Here is a 23,295-nt window from a genome sequence, read left to right as displayed (position 1 = left end):
ACAAATTTGACAAAGTCTATAAATTGAAATGTTTCTTTTTGATAAAACTCTGCAACTGATTTTTTCAGAAAGACTCCTTCTGGAATTATAGTCATAAAATTTTCTTCTGTATTAGAAACTCTAAATTGATCAAATTGAATGTCCTTTCTCAGATATGAAGAAGTAAAGTTAGAAAAATGTAAGAAAGCAATTATGAAATGTTGATGAAAAATCATGGAACTATAAAAAATTACACAGTCAAGGAAAAATCAAAGCAGAAGAGATATTGTTGATTAATGGTGAAAACATTAACGATTTAGGCACAAACTCATAGATATTAGTAGAGTTCCTTTTACCTCATGCACTTGAAAAATGTTTAAGAGGCTTTAAAGGAAATCTTTCTTTAGGGAGGGGCAAAGCACTGGAATTACAGGTGTGAGCCATGGTACCCAGCCTTATTTTCATTTAAAATGGCCATATATGTTTAACTTATGTCCTGAATCTTGAATCTGCATAATTTTCATCTTTGATATGAAGTTTCTGAAGGCCACAGGTCACACCCACTGAACTTGTTTCATACATGTAATTACATTCTCAGTGTCATTTTGGTCATCTTCTGAGACTACTAATTAATCATTCAGGACTTACTTCAGTGAAGTCTTCTCTGACCTGCCTTCCCCTGTCCTGATACAGTTGTTCGTACAGTATCTCAACAAATCTCTATTATTAGTCATCACACTGAACTCTAATTAGGCTTATATATTATCTTCACTGATTAGAAATGAGCTATGTCTTAATCATCTTCATGTAACTGCAGTATCTAGCTCACTGCTTGTCATTCAGTCACTGAATGTTTGATAACTGAATGAAAGAAAGTTCCTCCTAGAATCAAGAAATAACTAATGAATGCTTGTGATATCCATTGGTCTTATAAATACAAGGATATTTGTGAGTAAATCATGGCCATAGCAAAAAAAAAAAAAAAACAAACAAAGTAGCTAAAGTGACATGTAGGATTGATATCTTTAGCGACTCTAAAGTATCTGACTGCTCAGTTCTTTAGTAGATATTTGGAATAAATACCAAATAATAAGCCTCCTGCCCTCAGGGAGTTTGACAAATAATCATGTACCCTATATATTCTTAGCAATTAACCAGTTGACTGGTGGGAGGAGAGAAATGGCCAGAATTTGAACTTTAAGGAGGGAAATTCTACCAGAAGTTTTGATAATGGAATTAATTAGGGGATTTCATTAAATTAAAAAGTTGATTTTAGACTACAAATTCAGTGAGAAGTAGGATACAGCATGGCATGATGGATTGGAAATCGTTTCATGAATATGTAATAGCTTGTATCAAGGCTTGTAGCCAAGAGAGAAAGGAATGAAACTGACTTCTCTTTTGATGCTTTTGTTCTTGGCTTAACTGTTATTCCTCAGTCCTTCTGGACCATCCCATAGTTTTCCCCACTTACTCTGCCTTCCTCTATTACTTCATGTTTGTGTCTCTCATAGCAAGTAACCCTGTTTGTGATTATGTATTTATTTATTAGATTATTACCAGTGCCCCCCAAATAGATTCAAAATTCCTTGAGAAAAGAGACTACATATTTTGCATTTATTACATATATTCAGCATTTGGTACAATGTGATTAGAAGGCAGTGGTTAAGTATTTGTTGAATAATGGACAAATGAAGAAATGACTGAAAAGTGCCTAAACAAGATGTTTAACTAGGCTAGAGTTTAGGCTAGATCAAGGTGAGTAGGTCTAGTGAGGCCAAGGATGCTACACTTCTAAGGCATTTGTCAGAAGCTTATGTTTGGGTACTATGTTTACATAGAAAGAGTCCTGGATCAGAAGTTAGAAAATGTGGATTCTAGCTCCAGTTGCCAAATTGTACAATCAGACTAGATGATGTATGTCAAGACTTCCAGTTATATATTGCAGAGATTATTTATTGAGCATCTAATATGTGGACTGCCTCATGCTACATGACTTTAAAGAGCTCAGCATCTATTCAGAATGGAAGATGAGTGGAATAAAACAAATATGCAAGTAGCTTTGTTATAGTACTCCATTTTAAGTGGAAAAATAGGGCAAAATTTTATAATTCGGAGTCTGAGAATACACTCTGGGAAGTCTGAAAATACAATAATGTGGTCAAAGTAATGGCAAACATGATTGTAACTGCTGCATATAAAACTTGGAAGTAAGGGAATGTAGGTCTATAATGAGTAAAACTGGAACTTAAATGATGGTGACTGAAGGGAAGAATTCAATGGTGTGGATAGAGAATAGAAAGACTTAAGTACTCTTATGGCACAGTAAATTCTCATTAATATGTGCTTTAATCCTTGGACTATGTGGCTGGGACAAGAGGACAATAGTAGTAGGCAGTTGCAGAAAGAAGTCAGGACAGGAGATGAGGAGAACATATGGTTCTGCTATGTGCCAGGTCTATTGTTAGTCTTATTCACTACCATGTCCCATAACTTAGCATGGCCTGTGGTTTATAGTATTGTTTTTTCCCAAATCAATCAATCAATCAGGATAACTTATTCATTATGAGCGCTTTAAGGATGTCCCTAGGGACATGCATTCAATAGGCACTGCATAGCTAGATGGTGAATTAATAATTAAAAGAATAAAAGATAAAATGTTCATGTTCTCTCAAAGTAACTATGATATCTTGGAAATATGCCTAGTTTCAGTTAAAGGAACCCATATATGTACTTAGTAATTAAAAATCCTAAAGAGCTCCTCACTAACCCTTGCAGAAGAAATAAGCATTTTATTTTTTTCTAAAACAATAACAAAAATCTGTATGTACAACCCTACTAGAAAGCAATTCAGGGTGAATTTTCTTAATATGCAACGCTAAGATGTTTGCCAACTTCAACACCAGAAAACATTTAAAGTTTACTGTTAAAGTTCATTTCATTGGTCCAGCTTCTAACCATTCAAAGAGTTTCCAAAGACATTCACCTCACAAGACAGTTTGTTTTGGGGAAAGCAAAGTTATTGTTTTGTACTAAATTTTCCTCAGTTGCTTTGTTTAGTGATGAGCTTCATTAAGTAAGGCATTATATTGAAATGGAGCATCTTGTATCACTTAGTATTTATTGAAACACTGTGTTGTATGTGGGCGGTTTATGGTTACATAGAAGAGCCAAGTTTCTTCTTTCAAATCAAAGGGAAAGATGTAATACTTGAAGTTGTATTTGTAGCTGCAGGGATGGACTGTTTGCAGTATTGCGGACAATGACAAATTTTGTAAGAAAGTCAAATGCTCATGCAGGGTGGGTGGCATTGTGGGGGAGAAACTGGCTTTACCGATAAGAGAGAAGAATGCATCATTGTTTTCTTGCCTTATTTTATTGTCTTTTAAGAATAGAAGAACTAAAATTTCATCTGCTCTTCTTTGGATTAGCTGGTCCTGAGTGTTCATGATAAGAGGCCCATTTTAACAGGAGTTAAGGGAGACCTCAATAGGGCAAACTGCTTTGATGTATCAGTTTGTGGGGTGGGTGTGAAAACCACCTTTCCTCTAGCTTCTTGCCTCCAGCTAGCATAATACTGATTTGTGAAATGGATTGGTCTTTCTGTCCCTGCCCTTATTTCTCCTTAGGATGGGAAGCAGGAATTATCTGACTGGTAAATGTGTAAGCCAGAATGGGCCTATGTAGCTCATTCTTCTTCCGTTCCTATGCTTGCACTAAGATCTCATGACTTCCAGTGCAGAATTCTTTCTACTGGGCAGTTAGATTGACATGCTCTAGGCAATGGTTCTCAAATTGGACCTTGCATCAGAATTCCCTGGAAGCCTTGTTAAAACACAGCTTGCTGGGTGCCACCCAACGTTTCTAATGGGGTAGGATATTTCTAACAAGTTCCCACATGCTGCTGGTCCTGGGATTATGCTTTGAAACCACTGCTCAGTAAAAAAAAGATTTTTACTTTGCTTTATTAGCAATTCAATTTACTTGCCAGGTAAAGTAAAAACAAAAAGAGAAAGTGCTGGAAAATCTTAAGAAGGATGAAGAAATATTGTAGAAACACTTTGATACCTTTGGGAATTAGACTTAAGCATGGGTGAAAGCAGTTTTAGCCTTATGTTGTAAAGACCAAGATACTGCACTATAGTGTTTGTTGTTGTTGTTGTTAGTCATTACCAGAAGAATAACTACTACTTGCTTAGGGAAGCTTGTATTTGCTTATGAAAATAAATAGAAGGTAAGCATCTCTAAATGTGCATTCCAAATTCTAATCTTTGGAGAGGGTAGGATTGAAGTCCAACATAATTAGTTAGGTGGACCCAAATTAAAAGAAAGGCTTCAAAAAGATATACGAAGACTGACATTTTTAGAGAAGATATCTGCTTAAAAGGGTAGTTATTTGCATTAAAAGGATATGCAATAGCTTCTTTTACACTGCAAGTTTTACTTATAAATTATAATTGAAAGTTTAAAATATAACTCTCAAAATTCAGTTTACATACACCTAGGATCAAGGGAGAGTTATACATCCCAAGTTTCCAAGGGCCACTAGAATCTGATAGCAACTTGCCTACCATTTTTTAAACTTATTTATGATTAAAAAAATGAAGGGTTTTATCTACAAAAACCATTTTCTGTGTTTTTAGGAATTGAAATGCTTTACTTCTCAATGACCCTCTTGAATCATTTAATGCTTGCATCTTTTTTTTTTTTTTTAAAGTTTTAGGTGTGCATGCATATCTTATCATCTGAACAATATTCAAAACCTTCTATGAACCGAGATTACTCCTACACCTCTTGCAGCTTTCCATAGCACCTGCTGAGAGCAGTGTCCCAAGTGGTAGATCAATGAGTGTGAATGGGCCCAAAGATAAATTGGGTCGGAGCACACCTCTAGGTAAAATGGAAGGCAGCTATGATGAAGGACCCCTACTTCTTCTTGTGAATGTCTGCTCTAAGAGAACAAACTTTGGGACATTGTATTTTAAATTTTAGCAATGTATTTGCATTCTACTTCTCATTTTGGGCATTTATTTAACAAATAGGTTTTACGTATCTAGAAGGTATGAGGCTAAAGTCAGAAAAATGCTGTAACAGTCATGATTTTGTCCACATGGAAGATAATATTTTATAATTTACTGTAAGAAATACTATAGGGTGCTATTCAGCATATTTTTGGAATTTTTGGCTTTAGTAACAGAATGAGCCAATACTATACAAGAATAGTTTACTGTAGATGCTGGAAAGAACACAGAACTTGGAGCCCACTTAAAGGATTTAAGGAATTCTCTAATATGATTATTGCTGTGTATTAGAGCCAGCATTTCTTTCCCCTGTGAAAATGAACCCATGATTTTATAATGTATGTCATTGGGAAAATATGAATCAACTCATGGAATTTGAAATCAGAACATAGGGAGAAAAATAGTTCACAATTTTTTGATGATACAAACATACAATTTTTTGATGAAGGTAATATCCTGTATAAATTAGCCTCTGAAATAAATGGTAATATAATCTGCTTTGTCACACTTTCTTTACATTGTCCTACATATCTGACTTGGATTTCACCCATAGGTACGGTGCCTAATATAACCACTTCTGTGGTTGTGGCAGAAAAGCATCTTAAAGGATGATTTACCCACATTAACTCTGCTCAGGTTTACGATTTGTAGAAAGAATTTTACAACATTCACTCAGGCAAGCTTTTCAATATAATGGAACAAGAAAGTGTGTTTAAATTGGTTTTTAAAATAAGTATCGGGCTTGTTCCAAAATAAATTTTGATTGAGGCTTGCAAGTCAATTCCTTTTATATTCCTTCATCCCCTCAGTAAGCCCTACTTATGTGCTAGGTACTGTGTTAACAGGTAGAGACAGAAATAAAGACAGTCACTGCCCAGAAGTAGTTTCTTGTTGAGATGGAGAGAGACAAGTTAACATGACCACAGTAGGATTATGATAAAATAGTTGCTTCGGGAGTTTCAGAAACACCTGGAGTCCTAGCTTAGAGTTGGAAGGAGGATGAGAGGTTGGAAGGACTTCCAGAAAGCAGAGAAAGTTAAGGGGACTAGCATTCCAGGAACAGAAAAGGTATGTGCAAATGAAAGAAAGCCAGAAAGTACTGAAGTTTGAGAAATCAAGGGTTGTCTTATTCTTTATCACAAATACCAAATGACTTCCTTTGTCCCAAGTCCTAATAAAGTCATGAGACAGGTAACACAGAGGATTTTTAGTTGTATTAAAATATGATTTCTAAAAAGCATTACTTTGAGATTAACTTTTAAGTATTTTGGCTTTTGTACTATATTGTTGAGAAGATAAACTGGGGGGAGGAAAGAGCTAAAAGAAACAAAGAACCGCAGAGCAGCAGAAGGCAAGAGGGATACAGTGTGAGAAAGCATGCAGAGAAAGGAAGTGGTTTTACAGAGATTTACAAGTGATTTTGTTTTCCTTTGCTCCTTCCTTCCCTCCTTTTCTCCTTTCCTGCCCCTTCCCTCCTTCCCTCCTTTCTTCCTATCACCCTTCCATCCCCCCTCCTTTCTCTCTTATTCCTAAAGAGACCTCCAGAAACTTATGTGCTGTAGAAACCTACTCCCACTGATGGTGAATGGGGTAAACCTTTTTCTGATCCATCTCGTCACTCCCACTTCAGGTACCAGGAGAGGGAGAGGCCAACTGCTACCATTTAGGGGAAGGAGGAGGCAAGAAAGGAGGTGCTGAGAACTAGCTACTGGGAGAGGCAAGTGTCTGCTTCTGGGAAGGAGGAGGAATTCAGGAGGAAGAAGGAAAAAGAAGAAAGCATAGGGAGGAAAAAGGCAACACTTCAAATCTCTATATGACTGTACAATTCATTTCTGCTTTGGGAAGATGGAAAAAACCTTTTGTCGCTTTCTGAGACACAGCAAGAACCTTTCAAGCATGGGGATGTGACTTGGGGTAACTATGTAACTAGAAACACTGATAGAAAAATAACGTTTCCTATTCCTTTTATTTTTTTTAACAACAGCAACAAAAAAGAGCATGAGGAATTTGAAGACTGAGAGATGAGTCGTGTAGCATCAACATTTTCTTTCTGCCTGACCTTAATACCTGATGAATTAAAAGGTCAGTTTTAAGTGCACCACATGATAGGCTTCTGTCACTTCTATTTGCCCAGGTGGCAAATATGAAGAAAAAGAATTACCATTTATGAATCATCCCAGTTTTTTTTTTTTTCAATCCAGCAGGAGGAGCTCTAACATGCTTTAGAGCTCAAATTTTAAAAACAAAAATTTTTAAAGCAAACAGAGAAAAACAGAGAGGCATTATGCCTTGCAGGCTGCCATGTCAGTGAACAAATATGTGACTAAGTCCAATTAAATGCTTCGTGAGAAGCCAAGGAAGCCAAGCAATGATACTCGTGGAGACAGAACAGCCCACATTTCCTCCCTTCCACGAGCCTCCTCTTTCTGATGCAGTTAAGATGGGACTGGTCTGCAGTATTAGCTCTTACAAAAGAGGGAGCAAAAGGGTGATTTCTGGGCAAGACTAGATGTAATTCTTTTCCTCTGAACATGTCATATTGTTTCTAAATGAGTCTTTGACACTGGCTCAAGAATTTGAAACGCATTTAAAAACAGAATTTTCATTGTTGGTTGAAGGCAGTATGAAACTCCTAAAGGTTCCGTCACTTCTACTCAGTGGCTTGTCAGATGCTTTTTTTAAATGAGAGAAATGCTGTGTTTGTAAAAATTGGTGCTAAAAGGGTAAAGAATCATATGTCCCCTGGGCCATGTAAAGAGTCTGCAGAAAGAATTAGGGCTTTCTAACACACACACACATAAACTGGAACACAAAGAATTTACTCAAGAACAGTGAGGAGTATATGAATTTAACAGTTATGGGATTTTTAGGGTAAGCCTTTCCATTTTGGACAGTGTTGTAAGGGCGGAATAGATGAGTAGGCCTATAAGACGATCAGAATTACTTAACATGAAGGAAATTTTCAACCAATCCGTTTTAATCTCTTGCCAACAAGAAGTCAAACTTTTGTTTTACACCTTAATGGTATGCCCACATTTTAAATTTTTATACAAGCTCCTACAGAAACTTTAACTAGACCAATTCAGACCAAAAGTCACTAAATAAAGCTAGTCTAGACGGAAAATCTATGAAAACCATATGTCTTTTAGGCATCTGTCTTACAAAAACTACCATCATTCTGGAGAAATTGTTCACAAAATATGCTTTTAGGAAAACACTGCTGTACTGACCATGGAGGCTGTACTTAATAAGACGGCTGAACTTGGAAAGAGTAAAACCAAAATGTTTATAAATGAAAGGCTCTCATTTTCACATACATCTAACTGCCTGTAAACATTACTGAAAGGATGGGCCAAGCAGATATCATTTATCTTACCATTATTCTAGAAGAGATCAAAAAAGTTTACAGTTTTGTTCCTCCTCACTACTACAGAACATTAGACCAGGGGATCTCAAAGCAACCCTGTTCTCACCCACAGAGAACTGTTTTGAATAATGTTGTACGTGGATGAGGCCAATAAACCAGAACATTTTCTTCTGATTATTACCTCATCCTGCTGGCCTGCCAAACACAGCTAGCAGGCAAGTGTTCGATATAAGTAACCAGAGGAAGACTGTTCTGTATAATTGGGTGTAGGGATCATCTGAGAGACAAGGGAGATCAGAAGGACTAGGGTAGAGAGGAAGGGTGCAATGACAATGCAGTAAAAAGGAATATTCTAAAATCTTGCTTTTCTAATTCAACATTGCTTTCTGAACAGAAGACAATGGTCAGTGCTACCTTCAGTATTCTAGGTACATAATGTTTCATCTTAAAATGCATTTTAATTTTAATAAGTGGTAAGCAATCCACAGAAAAGAAATATAAATGCAAACTTTCATGACAAAAATAACATTCTAACTGAAAACTGTGAAGAGCAATGGAGCCTATGAAAGTATTTATGAACTGCAAAGATTATTTGTAATCCTCTAGAATATTTTACTGAAACTTCTTTCTCTGCAGGAAGGGAGACTTTGGAACAATTCAGTAGCAATAATTATTGGCATGAGTAACTCCATGCGTTTTTCAGTCACCTAGAAGGTTGTGAATGAACAATAGACATCAAATAGCCACATATGGCAAAAAAGTCCTAAGTTGGAAGAGGAAAATACCAGGAAAAAAAAAGTAATCTATAAGATGTAATCAATTATACACCAAAGTTTTAAGCAAACACCAGAAACACTATTTCAATGTGTTATTCAAAGATGTTGTGCTTTACAATCAATTTTCAATGTAAGTATGAGTTTTCAGGCATTAATTATTAAGATAGTGATGGAGTAATTTAGAGTGTTTGAAATATTAAAATGAATCAAGCAATTATATCAACATCCCTCATTAAAGATTCCAAACTGAACTATAGAACATTGAAGTAAGCCAATCATAGTCTACTGATGAATCACAGGGGTTTTTCTGGTCCATTCATCTTAGTCCTAAGTGGTACTATTGTTAGAGCTAAAACTGTAAGTCTATTTTCATGCAAATCATATGCAAAGCACAGATTTTATTTTGACTTTAGACCCAGGTATTTGGCGGGAAATTACTACAGTGGTTTTTCTAGTTAACACATTTACTAATGTTTCCTTAATTTTTCCACCCCAACAGGCAATAATTAAGGTGGAATTTGCCTCACATGAAGTTTTATTATTTTAGTTATTAAAATATTTTCCAACACTACTGAAAAGCAAAAAGCATTTCTCGTTGTTTTAAAAAATAAGTAGACATTTTCCTCAGTTTTTATAGCTTTTCCTCAGTGAATGGTATAATAGTGAGAGTAGTGGGGCAGACTTTCTGGTGTAGGCCCTTGAGCATGATGCTACTTAAGGGTAGATTTACTTGAGGGAAAAATTTCATTCACTCTTAAAATTGACTTTGAGAATAATCCTAATATAAACAAAAAAATACACATGGTACAGAATGTATCTTACATAAATACCGATTCCTGAGTGGAACAATTTCATTGCAGACTCTCTGGACTGCCAAATGCCTTCAAAAGGCTTTCCCATCTCCTATTCTCATAAGAGGTCTCATTCTAGATGAGATATACACTAATCTTTTGAGATAAATGAAATACTGCAAATGAATTTATATATTTAAGTATACAGACCAACAGTAAATTTAGATAATGTTACCTCACGAAAATCTGAAACCAAATACTGGTAATATTTACATGATGGAAGCAAGTGGTATATTTGATTGTAAAATAAGACCATTTCCCAAGTCATATTTAAAGCAGCATAATGCCTTCTCATACTGTCTTATTTTCTCTTAGTTTCAAAATTACCATAGAAGCTTAGGGATTCTCCTGTGGGGGTGTATTTAGTTTGTGGCTATCCAGACCTATAGCTTATTCTCTCTCTTAGTTGGTACATTAGCCCTTCTACCAAAGAAGCAGGAAAGGAATGGGGCTTATTTCTAAATTTCATATTAACTTGCACATTTAAGATGAGTACTTATACCTTTTCCTGTTTTCTAATGTTTAAATTAATTCCCAATAGGAGAAAAAGTTGACTTTATGAACATTTGGAACTTTACATGTCTCTAAGCAACTGAAATTAGGAAGACCCTACCTTGCTATGGATTATGAGTGATTGCAAATTTTGCTACTTGCTATTTTGACTTAACATATTTTCAGATCGTTGGATGGAATGTATTCTTTCTACGATTCACATGAGCTGATAACTTTGACCAGAAAATAGGAGTGGGCATTTCCTAGTGCTTATAGGAATAGTTAAAAAATAATTCAAGAAATTAGAGTATTTGCTATTTGTGGTTTTTGCCTATGGTGTGGTTGTGATGCCTGAAAAGGAGCCACAGGGCAAAAAGTGCCATGAGGAGACTGCCTAAATACCTAGTGGCTTTAGACTTTTTGCCTTGTGTAGGAGTTCTTTCTTGGTCAGAGTTGCCATGGGATCTAAACTTGATATAAATACTTAAATAATGTGGCATCAATGCACATGTAAATTCTATCGAATCTAATGCCTTTCAACACTGCCCTCCCATCCCCCACGTTTAAAATATTGGCTACACCAAAAGTGTAATAGTTTTTTGGCAACAGCAGTTGGTAAGCCAGATGGATTTAATTTGGCAACTTAAGGGTGTAAATATGTGTTTAGATTCAGAGGTTCCCCCAGACAACACTTAACAATACATTGGCATAGTAAGCTAAAGGATTTCAATGTCGAGTGTTTTAAAATTCTACCTTTGAGCAGCAATAAAGTTATGACAGGCAGGCAAAAGCCATCAAACCATCAGCTAAATCCTCAATGTTTTTCTTATATTGCTGGAGATATGCATGTAAGGCACGTTTCTGAGTGAAAGATGCAGCATTTACAATTTCATTTTTAATTTCCTGGCTCTTATTGGCTAAAGTAACTCTAGTAAACGTTATTTAAATTTTGCTTCTAGGCCTGGTGCGGTGGCTCATGGTTGTAATCCCAGCACTTTGGGAGGGTGAGGTGGATCACCTGAGATCAGGAGTTCAAGACCAAGCTGGACAACATGGTGAAACCCCATCTGTACTCAAAATACAAAAATTAGCTGAACATGGTGGTGCATGCCTGTAATCCCAGCTACTCAGGAGGCTGAGGCAGGAGAATCGCTTGAACCCGGGAGGCAAGGGTTGCAGTGAGCTGAGATCACGCCACTGCACTCCAGCCTGGGTGATAGAGACTCCGTTTCAAAAAAAAAAAAAAAAAATGCTTCCAATCTTTCACAGAAGAAGGAAGAAGCCCCCAGGAGTCCTTTCTTCTAATTTGTTGCTTGGATAAAATTTAGAGGTGAAAGAGCTATGAACAATGTCATACCATGAATCATTGAAGTCGTTAAAAACATACCATTTAACAAGAACTGTCTGAATGTGAAGGTTTCCCTGTAAAAATCATTCTTTTCTTACAATGAGGGAAACAAAAAAGTGCAGTGATGAAATGGAAGTACTAGCTTGTGTGTCTTCTACAAGTCTGTATCTGCTTACACTGGGCAAAACTTTTTTTTTAAACCCCCTTTCTTTCAGCTAACATTAACTTGTATGTAGGAACATTCAGCAGATTCCAACTGGTGACAATTTGCTGCTGACTGCTCACAGGAAGAATAATAATCCTTGACTGTGCATTTTTCACTGGCCAGTGGCTTCTCTGCCAGACTCCTGTCTTGGCTGTTTTCCTCTATCAGTCAGGTGAAACTCAGGGCAGGGCTGGGTCCCCTGAAACTCAGGAAGGCTTTCCCTGTAATGGGTGAAGCTTCGACAATTTAGAGTCCCAAAGAGAACAATGACAGGGCTATTTGCTATTATTTGTCATGGGATGTGGAAGCAGTTGTGTTTGGTTAGCTTAATGCCAGTTACCAGTGGGCTAACAGCAGCATATTGTTATATTTACTGCTGCCTGTCTGCATTTATGTTACTTGTACTTTGCCTCATGTAGATTCTTTCTTATTTTCCTTTTCCTTTTACCCTCTTACAACATAGGATGTTTGGAAGAGTGAGATAAGGGACACATTGAAAACAGAGAGGCAATCTGAAGGCTACCTTGACACATCTGCAAAGCTCCCAGATTCTGACTTTCACAACACTTGCATTCTGTTTCTGGGCCTTGCCTAAACAGACTGCCAGTCATCCGAACCGTGGCAGGATGGAGATGTTTGTGTAAAGTAGACTCAAGTTTGCAAGACTCAAGAAGGAAACCACCAAACTAATTTTACTTTCACTTAAACTAGATTGAAACCAAGACTTGAAGAATTAAAAACTTTGACATTAACCATTGATTCACTCCAATGAAATAATTGTGTTATAGCCAGAATCATGGTGAAATTGGAATGAGGCTTTTGATGAGATTTTTAATTGAGGGACTTATAGTAAATTGGACATTTTCTTTAGTGAACAGCATGTGGCCAAAATTCTATTTTCATGAAAGTATATTAAGCATCATGATAACTCATATTAAACCTGCAACAAATGATTAACAACATTTAGAGATTTCAAAACAAATGAGATGCCTTAAATATTAAGAATCAAAAAGAACACCTCAAAGTTGTTCCTATTCTTAGTAATTATACTTAAAAAAATCTTTCCTTGCTTTTAAAGCCAGTTGCTAAAAATAAAAACTGTTCCCTGAAAAATCAGAATACCCAATGATAAATTTATGTATTTGTTTTTTAAATGGGTGAGAAAAATAGAAAGCTCCTGGCTGACATCAGAAGTCACAAGATGAGTTCCTCGTTTGTCCAAATGACATTCAGCTGCTAAAAGAAGTCAGACTTTTAGAGGGCTGTTGAGGAGAGAGTAAGTCAGGAGGTTTTCAGTACATGACTGCAGGGGAATCAGACACAGGCTAGTCACTTAAGTTGCTTAATTGTCCGTGTACCCTTAGCCCACGACTTCAGGGCTCAGCAGCTTCATCCTTCATGGCACCAAACCTTGATTTAAGGGATTCAAAGACACACTCATAAGAATCATGAATTTGTCCTTACGCAAAATTTGGGGGACTGGCTAAAAAACCAAAACAAAACAAGGAGATCTTATCCCTAAGTGAAAGGGACTTTATATTAATTATCAATTATAACAATATATAAAATACGTAAAAGAGATATAGCGCTGCAGGTCATCAAGGTCAAACATTTAAAACAAAATTAAACTAAATTATAAGGAGGATTAAATGGCTTTTGTCTTTGTAAATAAAAGAATGTGTGTGCATTGATTGCCTATGTAGAAGGATTTATAAATCTTTTGGCATGGTCGATTTGTAATAAATTACTGAAAATGTGGGATTACAATGAAACTCTTAAAGTGTGCCACAGAAGTCAAAGAAGCCACCTAAGTCATTGGATGGGCATGAGTGACACACTCTGGAGTCATCTTGATGCTACTTTGGGGCTGCCCTTGCAGGGTGGGACATCAGCTTCACTAAGGGGCTCACCAGAGACTCCTTCAAGGGAGCATTCCTTGCTTTCCATGTTGTGTTTATGTCATTTTGATGAGCTGAAGTAAAAGCCAAATCCTTTTGAATGATTCGGTTTTGTCTTTTTAAAGAGACATCATCATACTTGGTGAACAAGGGTGGTCAAAAAAAGTACTTATATTTTTCAACTTTTTTTTAGCTTGGAATATTGAGTGATGAGGTAAAAAAAAAAAAAAAAAGTTTCTTCTTCCTCGGTTGGAGACCCTTCCTCCCACCCTTATCCCCTTTTGACCATTGCAAAATAGCTTAATCCAGGGAAAGGGAAGAAGACAAATGAGTGAAATAATGCCAGAGTTAGTTATTGCCAGGAAAAACACACTCGGACTCAGTTAATTTGTTCTGTTAATGTCAAAGACTGTGATTCCCAATTAACTAATTTTAAGAAGCTATATCTGAAAGTAGTTACCTCAGCTCTAGAGTTAATGTATGATGAAGATCAGGATCTTCATTTAAAAGAATAGGGACCCTAAAGAGGTGGTGATGTCTGTTTAAGATCATCTTGTTAAGTAAATACACACGGGATTGGATTTTCAAACAGCGTTTAGCCCCTTCAGAGAAGTTGAGTGGAGGTGAGAGGGGAGGGGACAATCCAGATATTTTGGCAATAGAAAATGTTCCACAAATCACTGATTTGTGTATACTCAACTTACTAATGACAGAAGCATACATACTAGTGAGTCTCTTTGGGATAGAGATGCTTCTCTAGTTCAAGTGGAATTAATTAAAACAGGCGTGTAGTTTGCAATATTTCCAGCTCCCTCACTGAAAGGCTCCATACACATAAACCAGAACAGCTTGAGCAGCTGAGAAAAGCTGGGCCAAAAATGACTCCACCACTTCTCTCCTTCCTCTCCTTTTATATTGGAATGGAAAGATACAATTATATATATATATATTAAAAGCAGAACACTCATGGTTTCTGTACAAATGTAAGTGCTTTGATTACCTTTGAACGGGGTTAACATAAAAGTATATATGCTCTTAAAAGTCAAGATCATAACTTGCTAATGAAGTCATGAATTATCCAGAAGAAAACTATGCACGAGCACATGCTGAATGGCAGAATCTCTTGTCTCTAAAAGTTCAGTTATTGCCTTTGTAATATTAAAGCCCAACAGGGAGCTGGCGGGACACCTTTTGTGCTGTCTTGTCATGTTATAGGTTTCCAGTTTCAGATACAAAAGGAGAAAGAGCCCTTAAGAAAGTAAAAAACTTGAAAAAACAAATCAGACTTCCTTCTCTGAAAGCAAAGGGTTGTTTTCCCAGAGATGATGGATAATGGCATTTCAACTTTCTAAGTTTTTGATAGAGAAAATAGAGGCAAATCACAGAGGAGAAATAGAATATACTAAACAAACAGAATAAGGTAAAGTTTCAACAAGCGCTTCTCTCAATTTTTTTCTTTCTCTCGTTCTCTCTTCCTTTCTTTTTCTCCTTCTTTCATTTTTTGAAATCTTAAACCCCATTTCTGGCTTGTATTTGGTAGGATTCCTGCTCTGACTTTTATTGAAAACAGACTTTATGTGGTCAGAACTCTCCATCTAAAGCTGGGTTTAACAGGCATGGGGATCCTGACAGAGTCTTTCTTGCTCTCTCTCAGGTGACCACCCTCCCAGCCCCCTTCCCCAGGATTTCCCTCCCAAAGCGCTGAACCAGCACAGAAACTTGAAGGCTCAGCACAAAACCACCAACTTTCCTCTTTTACCCTGTACTCTCATTTCTGTTTTAAATTTGGGACTCTTTGCACGGCCAGATCAAGTAAAGTCTGGTTCTAACTTGAGAGTATTCTAGAAATTTCAAATAAGGCAACTGTCATCCTATAAATTCCCTAATGCAGTCTCATTAAGCCCTGCTGCCCATGCACCGGCCATCCAGCTCGGGCTACTCATTCTCGTTTGGCTGCCTCGTGCGTGCGAGCTGGAAAATACCAACGGCAGCTCCACCCTACTTAATAAGTCAGTTTAGCATTCAAAAGTTGATTTTTCTGAAGGGTACTAGCAAGCCAGCTCATCTGAAACCCACAGGTAAAGCAGTCAAGCAAGCAGGCAGAACATGCATGTTCATTCCCGAGGACAGGCACTACCAGCTTGCTCTGGTTTCTTCTCATAGCTAGACAGACAAAAGCAGCTCCTGCATGGGACTCCAGCCTTCCCATTCTCAACTCTTCCTCTTCCAATGGCCTCAATACCTTCCTGGTACAATGGCAGACACTTTCCCAGTCAATTTGAGGTTTTCTAAAATAATAAATTGGATCTTGCTTGTAGCAAGGCTCAATGCTGAAATTCATGTTTTTTACATGGAAGGGAATTTTTTTGAATACTACAGTGCAGTGGTTCTCACGTGGAGAGGAATTTTACTCCCCTAAGGGACACTGGGAGTGTCTACAGATATTTTTAGTGGTCACAGCTGGGGAGTGCAACTGAAATCTAGAGGGTAGAGGCGAGGGATGCTGCTAAACATCTTATAATCCACAGGACAGCTCCTCACAACAAAAACGTCAGTACTGATGAGGTTGAGAAACCCTGGGGTCATGGTCAGGAAACGGCTCTGGAAGCCGACTGCATGGGATTAAAGTCCAGCTCCACTAGGCACTTGCTGAGCAGCCTTGGGCAACCTGTTTAACCTCACTGCCGCATCTGTAAAATGTGGATAATAACCTATTTGTTATGAGCTTTAAACAAAAAATGTATATTAGGGCAATGCCTAGTAATATTGAGAGCACAATAAATGTTGGCTGTTGCTATTACTATTATTACTGGAAATTTAGCACCATTCCAAATAATTTATAAGCCAAGTCTATTGAATTTAGAGAAAAAAAAATTGGATTGAGAGTATATATATATCCTCTTTGCTTAGGACCAAAATAACAGTGGTAACAACTGTAGTCTTTACAGTGTATCAAACTCTTTCAAATACCTCATGTCATATGATCTGGAGAACAACTTTATTGAATTCTCCCTGTTTCATAGAAAAAGAACTTCCATCTCAGAGTTAAATGAGTTGCCCAAGACCTTCAGTAACCCAGGTCTTCTGATTGTAAATCTCGTGCTTATTCTTGCTGTACCACCCTCTGTGTACTAGTTTAAGATCCCTCTTCTTCTCTTCATTATGCTCAACAACATGAAGATCAAAATAAAACGTAAGTGCCACAATCAGTTGGCAAGGTGGCTCAGGCTGCAGGGGTGGGTAGAAGTCACATCTGTTTTCATGATTTGTCTAAAGTCAGATAGTCCTTCATGGAGTATATAAATATTTTAATTCCCTGAATTGAATTTAAAAAAATTAACTTTATGTATGGGCTAATTTTGTTTCCTCTTTATATTTCTGATTTTGAGGGGGAAAAAACCTTAGTACTTTATACCTTAAAAATCTCTGATTATATTCATTGTGTATATTTTGACTGTAAGTGTATGAAGGTGAAACTACAGCTCCGACTATGTATGTTTCTAGGTCCATTATTTATTAGCTGTATTGTTTCACAATTAAGCCTGAAAATCCACTTACAATTGTCAACATGTATTATTCAAATGTACAATGATCTATCTTATATATGATTAGTGACTGTATACAACAGTCATGCCTATATTAAAATACCTGTGTGTAGGTTTTAAAAAAACAATTGCAGATCGATCAGCCAGATTTATTCAGTCTATGTGAAAATTGGTAAAACTGGGTATAAGGATCACATTTCAGAAGGCAGATGGATAAAATTCTCTAAGTCAGTGGTTTTCTAGAATTCTTTTGGTAATGGAGAAGGCAAGACCTTAGTCCATGGAACTCACATGACCTATACAACATACGGCTTGCTACAATCCTCCATAACTCTTTTGTTTCAGAGTCCTCAAATTCTCCCAATAGCTGCCAAAATGCCATTCATTGGGACCCAGTGTTCTTTAGTCCTATTTAGTTTGTGCCAGTTGATAAATGAGAAATTTCAATGATCACAAGTGATTTTTAAATGGCATAACAGGGTTGGCAATTTTCCTATAGTCTCTGTTCATTGTGAAAACTGCAAACACGTATGATAAGATCTTTGCAATTTTCTCTTTCAAATAAATTTTGTCTGTCATTCTATGAGAAGAGAACCAAGCCGCACCACCACCCGAATTTCTGCTCCATGCCTTACCTTGGGACACTGGGTGGGGCCCTCGTGGGCCTAGATGGAACTTGTGGAGGGGCTCCGAAGGAGTCACTGCTGCTGGGGAAAGGAGGTAATGGGCCTGGACGGAATGGGACTGGGGGAGCCCCAGAGTGAGGGCCTGGAGAGGGAATGGCAGGAGCTGGTCCTCGGCCAGATGTGGGCCTTGTGAGGGGAGCACTTAGTGTTGGCCTCCTTTGGGTTGTGGGACTTGGAGGAGGTGACCTGAGGAAAAAGAGAAATCATAGTTTGCTCACTCCTTTCTGTCTGAATTAATCTCTAAAAATGTTTTGTAACTTCCTGCTTTTTAAAAATTATTTTTGGACTGAATAAGTCGGGTTCATATTATGAAAGTCAAAGGTATAAAAGGGTAAATGGAGAAAAGTAAGTTTTCCTCTCCCTACCCCTTCACTCTGTTGAAACAACCATAGAAGTTTCTTGTGCATCTTTTTAAACTGTATTCTACATTTCTATAAGTATATATTTTCTCTCTATATATATAAATTGCTTTTCTGTATATCATAGAACATAGTGTTCTACAACCGCCTTTTTTTTTTTTTTTTTTTTGAGGCAGAGTCTCGTTCTGTCACCCAGGCTGGAGTGCAGTGGCATGATCTCAGCTCACTGCAACCTCTGACTCCTGAATTCAAGCAATTCTCCTGCCTCAGCCTCCTGAATAGCTGGGATCACAGGCGTGCATCACCACCCCCAGCTAATTTTTGTATTCTTAGTAGAGACAGTTTTTCACTATGTTGGCCAGTCTGGTCTCAAACTCCTGACATCAGGTGATCCACCTGCCTCGGCCTCCCAAAGTGCTGGGATTACAGGTGTGAGCCACCGTGCCCAGCCTACAACCTCCTTTTTTTTTAAGCTTCCCATTAACTGGATTATCTTTTCATTTTAGGGCCTAGTAGAACTGTCTTGTTCTTTTTAGTGACTATATAACATTCCATCGTGAGGATGCACTGTGCTGCATTTTGAAGGGAGTTAGTATAATCTGATCCTTACTCCTGAATGTAAATATCTTTTCCTTTTTTTCTGTAGCTCCATCTTGGTTTAGGAAAGCACTCTCAGAAAATATCAGACAAGCGTGGCAGGCTTGGGGTTGTGGGGCCATCTTCTTACCTGCGAGAGTGCTGTATCCAGGAATCATCCACTGGAGGGGGTGCCGGAGTGGACACGGTGGCCGTGCTGATGTCCCCAATTATCCCAAGGGCTTCTTTTAGGGCTTGGTACATTCGTAGCATCTCATCCCGGCGCTGAGCCTGCTCAGCAGATTCCTCCATCAGAGTATTTTGGTCCTCTGAAGAATACAGCTGTGCTAGGAGCTCTGAATTTATGAAATCTTTAACCTGTCAGATCACCACAGAGAAATATAAATGGGAATAAATGAATGACTGAGTGGAGGTAGAAACACGGCTGTGGCACAATCTGGACAAAGTCCACCAAAGTCTGCCCTGGCAAAAGTGAAGCACCAAGCATCTGTTTACTCTTATTTTGTCTCTATCCCCAGTACCGGTGACAGTAACAGTTTCCCTCTGTCTTCTGACTGTCGACACTGAAGGATGATAAAGATGAGTAGAAGAAGGCCAAACCCGACCATCAGCAGAACAGGGCCTGCTGGCTTTGTGAGCATGTCACAGTATTGTCTGGAGCTGTTTGGCTTATAGAAGAGGGAAGGTACTATGAGGTAAGCAGCAGTATTTTCAACAGAAAACAGTGATGTGAAGAAACCTATGTAATCACACATTTTCCATTCCTTGGCATTCGCAGTCCTTTCCCTAGCTTTTACCAAAATCACTGGAAAATTACTGAGATGCCAAGTTTCAATGTTGTCTCAAAAGTGAAATTAGCACCAGTAAGTGAATATTTATTAAATACAGAATCTTATATAACTATGCAGGTTGATTTATAAACAACTCAAAGAGATGCACTCTGTTTTCCAGAAGTTTACAATACAAGTTAGTTAACAGTGATGAGGACTGACATGAGGTTACATAGTTAGCTAATATATAAAAACAAACTAAAGTGTGAACACTGTGTGGGAGTCTCAGGGGAGAGGCATTTTGTTGCAGGATGAAAATGGAGAGGATGAATATGGTGCACAACACTGAGGGTGGGAGCGCCGGCCACTGTATCTCATCAACTCTAAGACACCAGTGATTTTAAGAAACACTTCTATCGTATGTGCTATTAAGACAAAAAAAAAAAAAAAAATACCACCAATCAAACTATGACAGGATGTCAAGATGCCATTGAGTGTAAGATGCACTTTCATTTCAGAAATATTATATAAACAGAAGTGAATGTGAGAATCGATGAAGTATGGTATATACCAAGTGGCTTCACAAGTTATATGACAATTCTCATCACACACTGAGGAAACATGTATTAGTATTTCAGTTTTATAGATACAGAAACAAGTTCTGAGAATTTAAGTATCTTGCGCTAGGTCACACAGCATTCAGTTGAATCCAGAATCTTCTGACTTGAAGTCCAGTGCCCGTTCCCTTACCGCATTATCTCACTGTGATTGAGTGCTTAGAAAAGTAAATTTTTGTTTAAGCATCATTATTTTACAGTGGTGCAGCAATTAACTTAAGCCTAGTAAAAATAAACCAGTTTGAATTTTTCAGTTTCTCTGTTACATGAGAAAGCTAACTCTTATCTAGACTCATGAATATCTTTAAGAAAGGTCAAAGGCAAACATATATTTAATTGTTAAAAATCAGGCAGATAACAGAATAGCTGTCAGATGCTCAAAATTTCTAGGATATGGTTAAATTTGTAATTTGGAGATGACAAGAACCTAAAACACATAGCTTCATTATGTTTTAAAGGCATCAAAACATGTAAATAATTCTACTAATCAAAAAATTCAGCTAAAGCAAAGGTTTATTGTGGTGAAATAAAGTGTTTTCTGTACATATTTTATAAATCAAGAGTGATTCAAAGGTGAAGTAATCTAATACACAAGATGTATTTAGGAAACCCTCTGGTGGAGTAGAGGTTTATGCACGATAATTGTGGAAGGTAAGTTTGGCCAGGAATCCTGGGGCAGATGTGAAGGCCTTGAATGCCAAGGAAAAGTGTTTGAACTTTATTCACTTGGCAATGAGGGGCCATTGAAAGCTTTTAAGCAAGTAAGTGAAACAATAAAAGAGAGTTTTAGGAAAATTAATCTGGCTAACATTGAAAAAGAATTTGGAAGGGTGGTAGTGAAAATAAAGAAATCTGTTAGAAGGCTATTGTAGATCATTCATAAGATTTTAAAGGTTTCATTTAGTAATAATGCAGTAGTATAAAAAATGGATACATATAATGACATTATAAGGAAATAATGAACTGGACTTGGTGCTGTTGGGATGTGAAGGGTAAGGAAGAAAGGAACAATCAAAGACACCTCAAGTATTGACATTTGGGTGAGTGGGAGAATAGAAAATCAAACATCAGAAAAGAAAGTCAGCTTTAGAGGGAAGGCAGCAAATTTGGCTTTAGGAATATTTCATTCCCTTCCTTAAAGATGCATTCACTTCTAAATGTACTTGCAGGTATGCAGGGAATCATGGATGTTTGCACAAATCTCCCACTGTTGGGTGTGTATATGCACTTGGATGCATGGTGCAATTCAAAACTCAAAACCAGACAATTTTCCTGGCATTGACCATTGGTTGGGTTAAACTCTTTAGAAACTTTACGTATTACTGGAATATCACTTAGAATCTATTAAATACAATTTAAAAGAAGATTCTTCCAAGAATAGATTTAAAGCAGAGCTGAATTAAGAATCAACTGTCAAACCATGAAGTAAAATAAGGGTCTGTTTCAGCATTCTGACCAAAGATGTGCCTTGAATCTTCCACATCAATTATGACACACTGGAACTTGCCTGCTATGCAATACAGTGGATTCAGAGCACAGGCTGTGGATTTAAGTTCTAGTTCTAACACTTACTGTTCTTGGGCAAATAATGCAAACTGTTTGAATCTCAGGTTCCTCATCTGTAAAACAGGGATAAGGGTAGAGCTACCTCAACTGTTGTGAGGATTAAGGGAAAGAATGAATATAAGTTGTCTAGCATGATGCCTAGCAGACAGTTAGTACCCCTTCCAAAAAATGCTGTGATTTTTACTGTCTATAGGCTAAATTGGCATTAGGTACATCGAGACAGGAAAACAATAGATAGCTGTTGCAATAGTACAGGTATCAAGCGACAGCTAAATACAGCATATAGGTTAACATTTTATTTAGAGAGACTCTTATCTCCTTCTGCTAACCTAACTTTGTGACACTAAAATTGGAGTCTGGAATGAAGGTAGGGGGACTTCCGGGAGTTTCCAGACACTTCAGGGACTTTCTGAGAAGTCTGTATGCCAGTGGTACAAATATTTAAATCAAGAATTCTGCATGACAGTTAGGGGCCAAGTGAATCCCTTTTAGATGATAGCATTTACAAAATACTTCACCGAACATAACAAAGTGATTATACTTAAATTCGAGATTTGAAATAATATTTATGTTTTTAATTATAACACCTTATAACCTATACATCTCTGTATGGTTTGTAAAAGTTCTCACACATGAAACCTCATTCCAGCTCAAACTCTAGGCTAGATAAACAGGCATTACTGCACCATGTCGCTCTGCTCAGTGTAAAGGAATGTGAGGTCATTAAAAATGTTCCACATGTTTTCCTCTCTTACTTTAACCCTTCTCTAGCAACCCATAATGTATTTGGATCTTAAACCTTCTTTGCTGTGACTGAGACCATTTTAAATCCTTCACAAATAGAAGAGACATTTCTAGGGTTTTCCTATAGTTTCCTACAGGTCAGTTACCAAGGAGACCATTTCCTTAAAATCTCTTTGTTTCTAGAATTGGAGGGTCACAGTATGCAACACAGTGATACCTCTCATTCACATAAAACATGTATTAAAATGTAACTGAGAAGTTTAATTTTGTTTAGTTTTGGGGAGGGGGCTTGGTTAGAATTTTGTGATTGTTTGAGATCTCACAGTTCTCTCATATCTACTTAGTCCTCCTTTCCTTTTCCCAGGGATTTAATTCTGCTAAAGACCAAGGAAGTTTTCCTGCTTTAAAAAGTGCTTTGACTCACAAATGTAATGTTAAGCAAAAGAATAACATCCTTTGACTCACAAACGTAAT

The 23,295-nt window shown here is 37.4% G+C and overlaps 1 protein-coding gene across 6 annotated transcripts in view; it reads right to left on the bottom strand.

The window, feature by feature from the left end:
* The window catches only part of DNM3 (dynamin 3), a 563,268-nt gene that overhangs the window by 11,344 nt on the left and 528,629 nt on the right, over nucleotides 1-23,295 (bottom strand). For 4 of the 6 annotated variants that reach the window (XM_028850447.2, XM_077999966.1, XM_015124070.3 and 1 more), the window contains 2 exons: nucleotides 19,255-19,481; nucleotides 18,118-18,354 (listed from right to left, as the gene is read on the bottom strand). In XM_028850447.2, the coding sequence (XP_028706280.1) occupies nucleotides 18,118-18,354; nucleotides 19,255-19,481 (464 nt within the window). Of the gene's footprint in view, nucleotides 1-12,850; nucleotides 13,450-18,117; nucleotides 18,355-19,254; nucleotides 19,482-23,295 lie in introns of those variants that run through there. The other 2 variants (XM_077999955.1, XM_015124100.3) reach the window with 1 other exon arrangement.

The sequence above is a fragment of the Macaca mulatta genome, chromosome 1 (assembly GCF_049350105.2).
Source record: "Macaca mulatta isolate MMU2019108-1 chromosome 1, T2T-MMU8v2.0, whole genome shotgun sequence".
Lineage (NCBI taxonomy): Eukaryota > Metazoa > Chordata > Mammalia > Primates > Cercopithecidae > Macaca > Macaca mulatta.
This window is presented reverse-complemented; position numbering and strand designations above follow the sequence as displayed.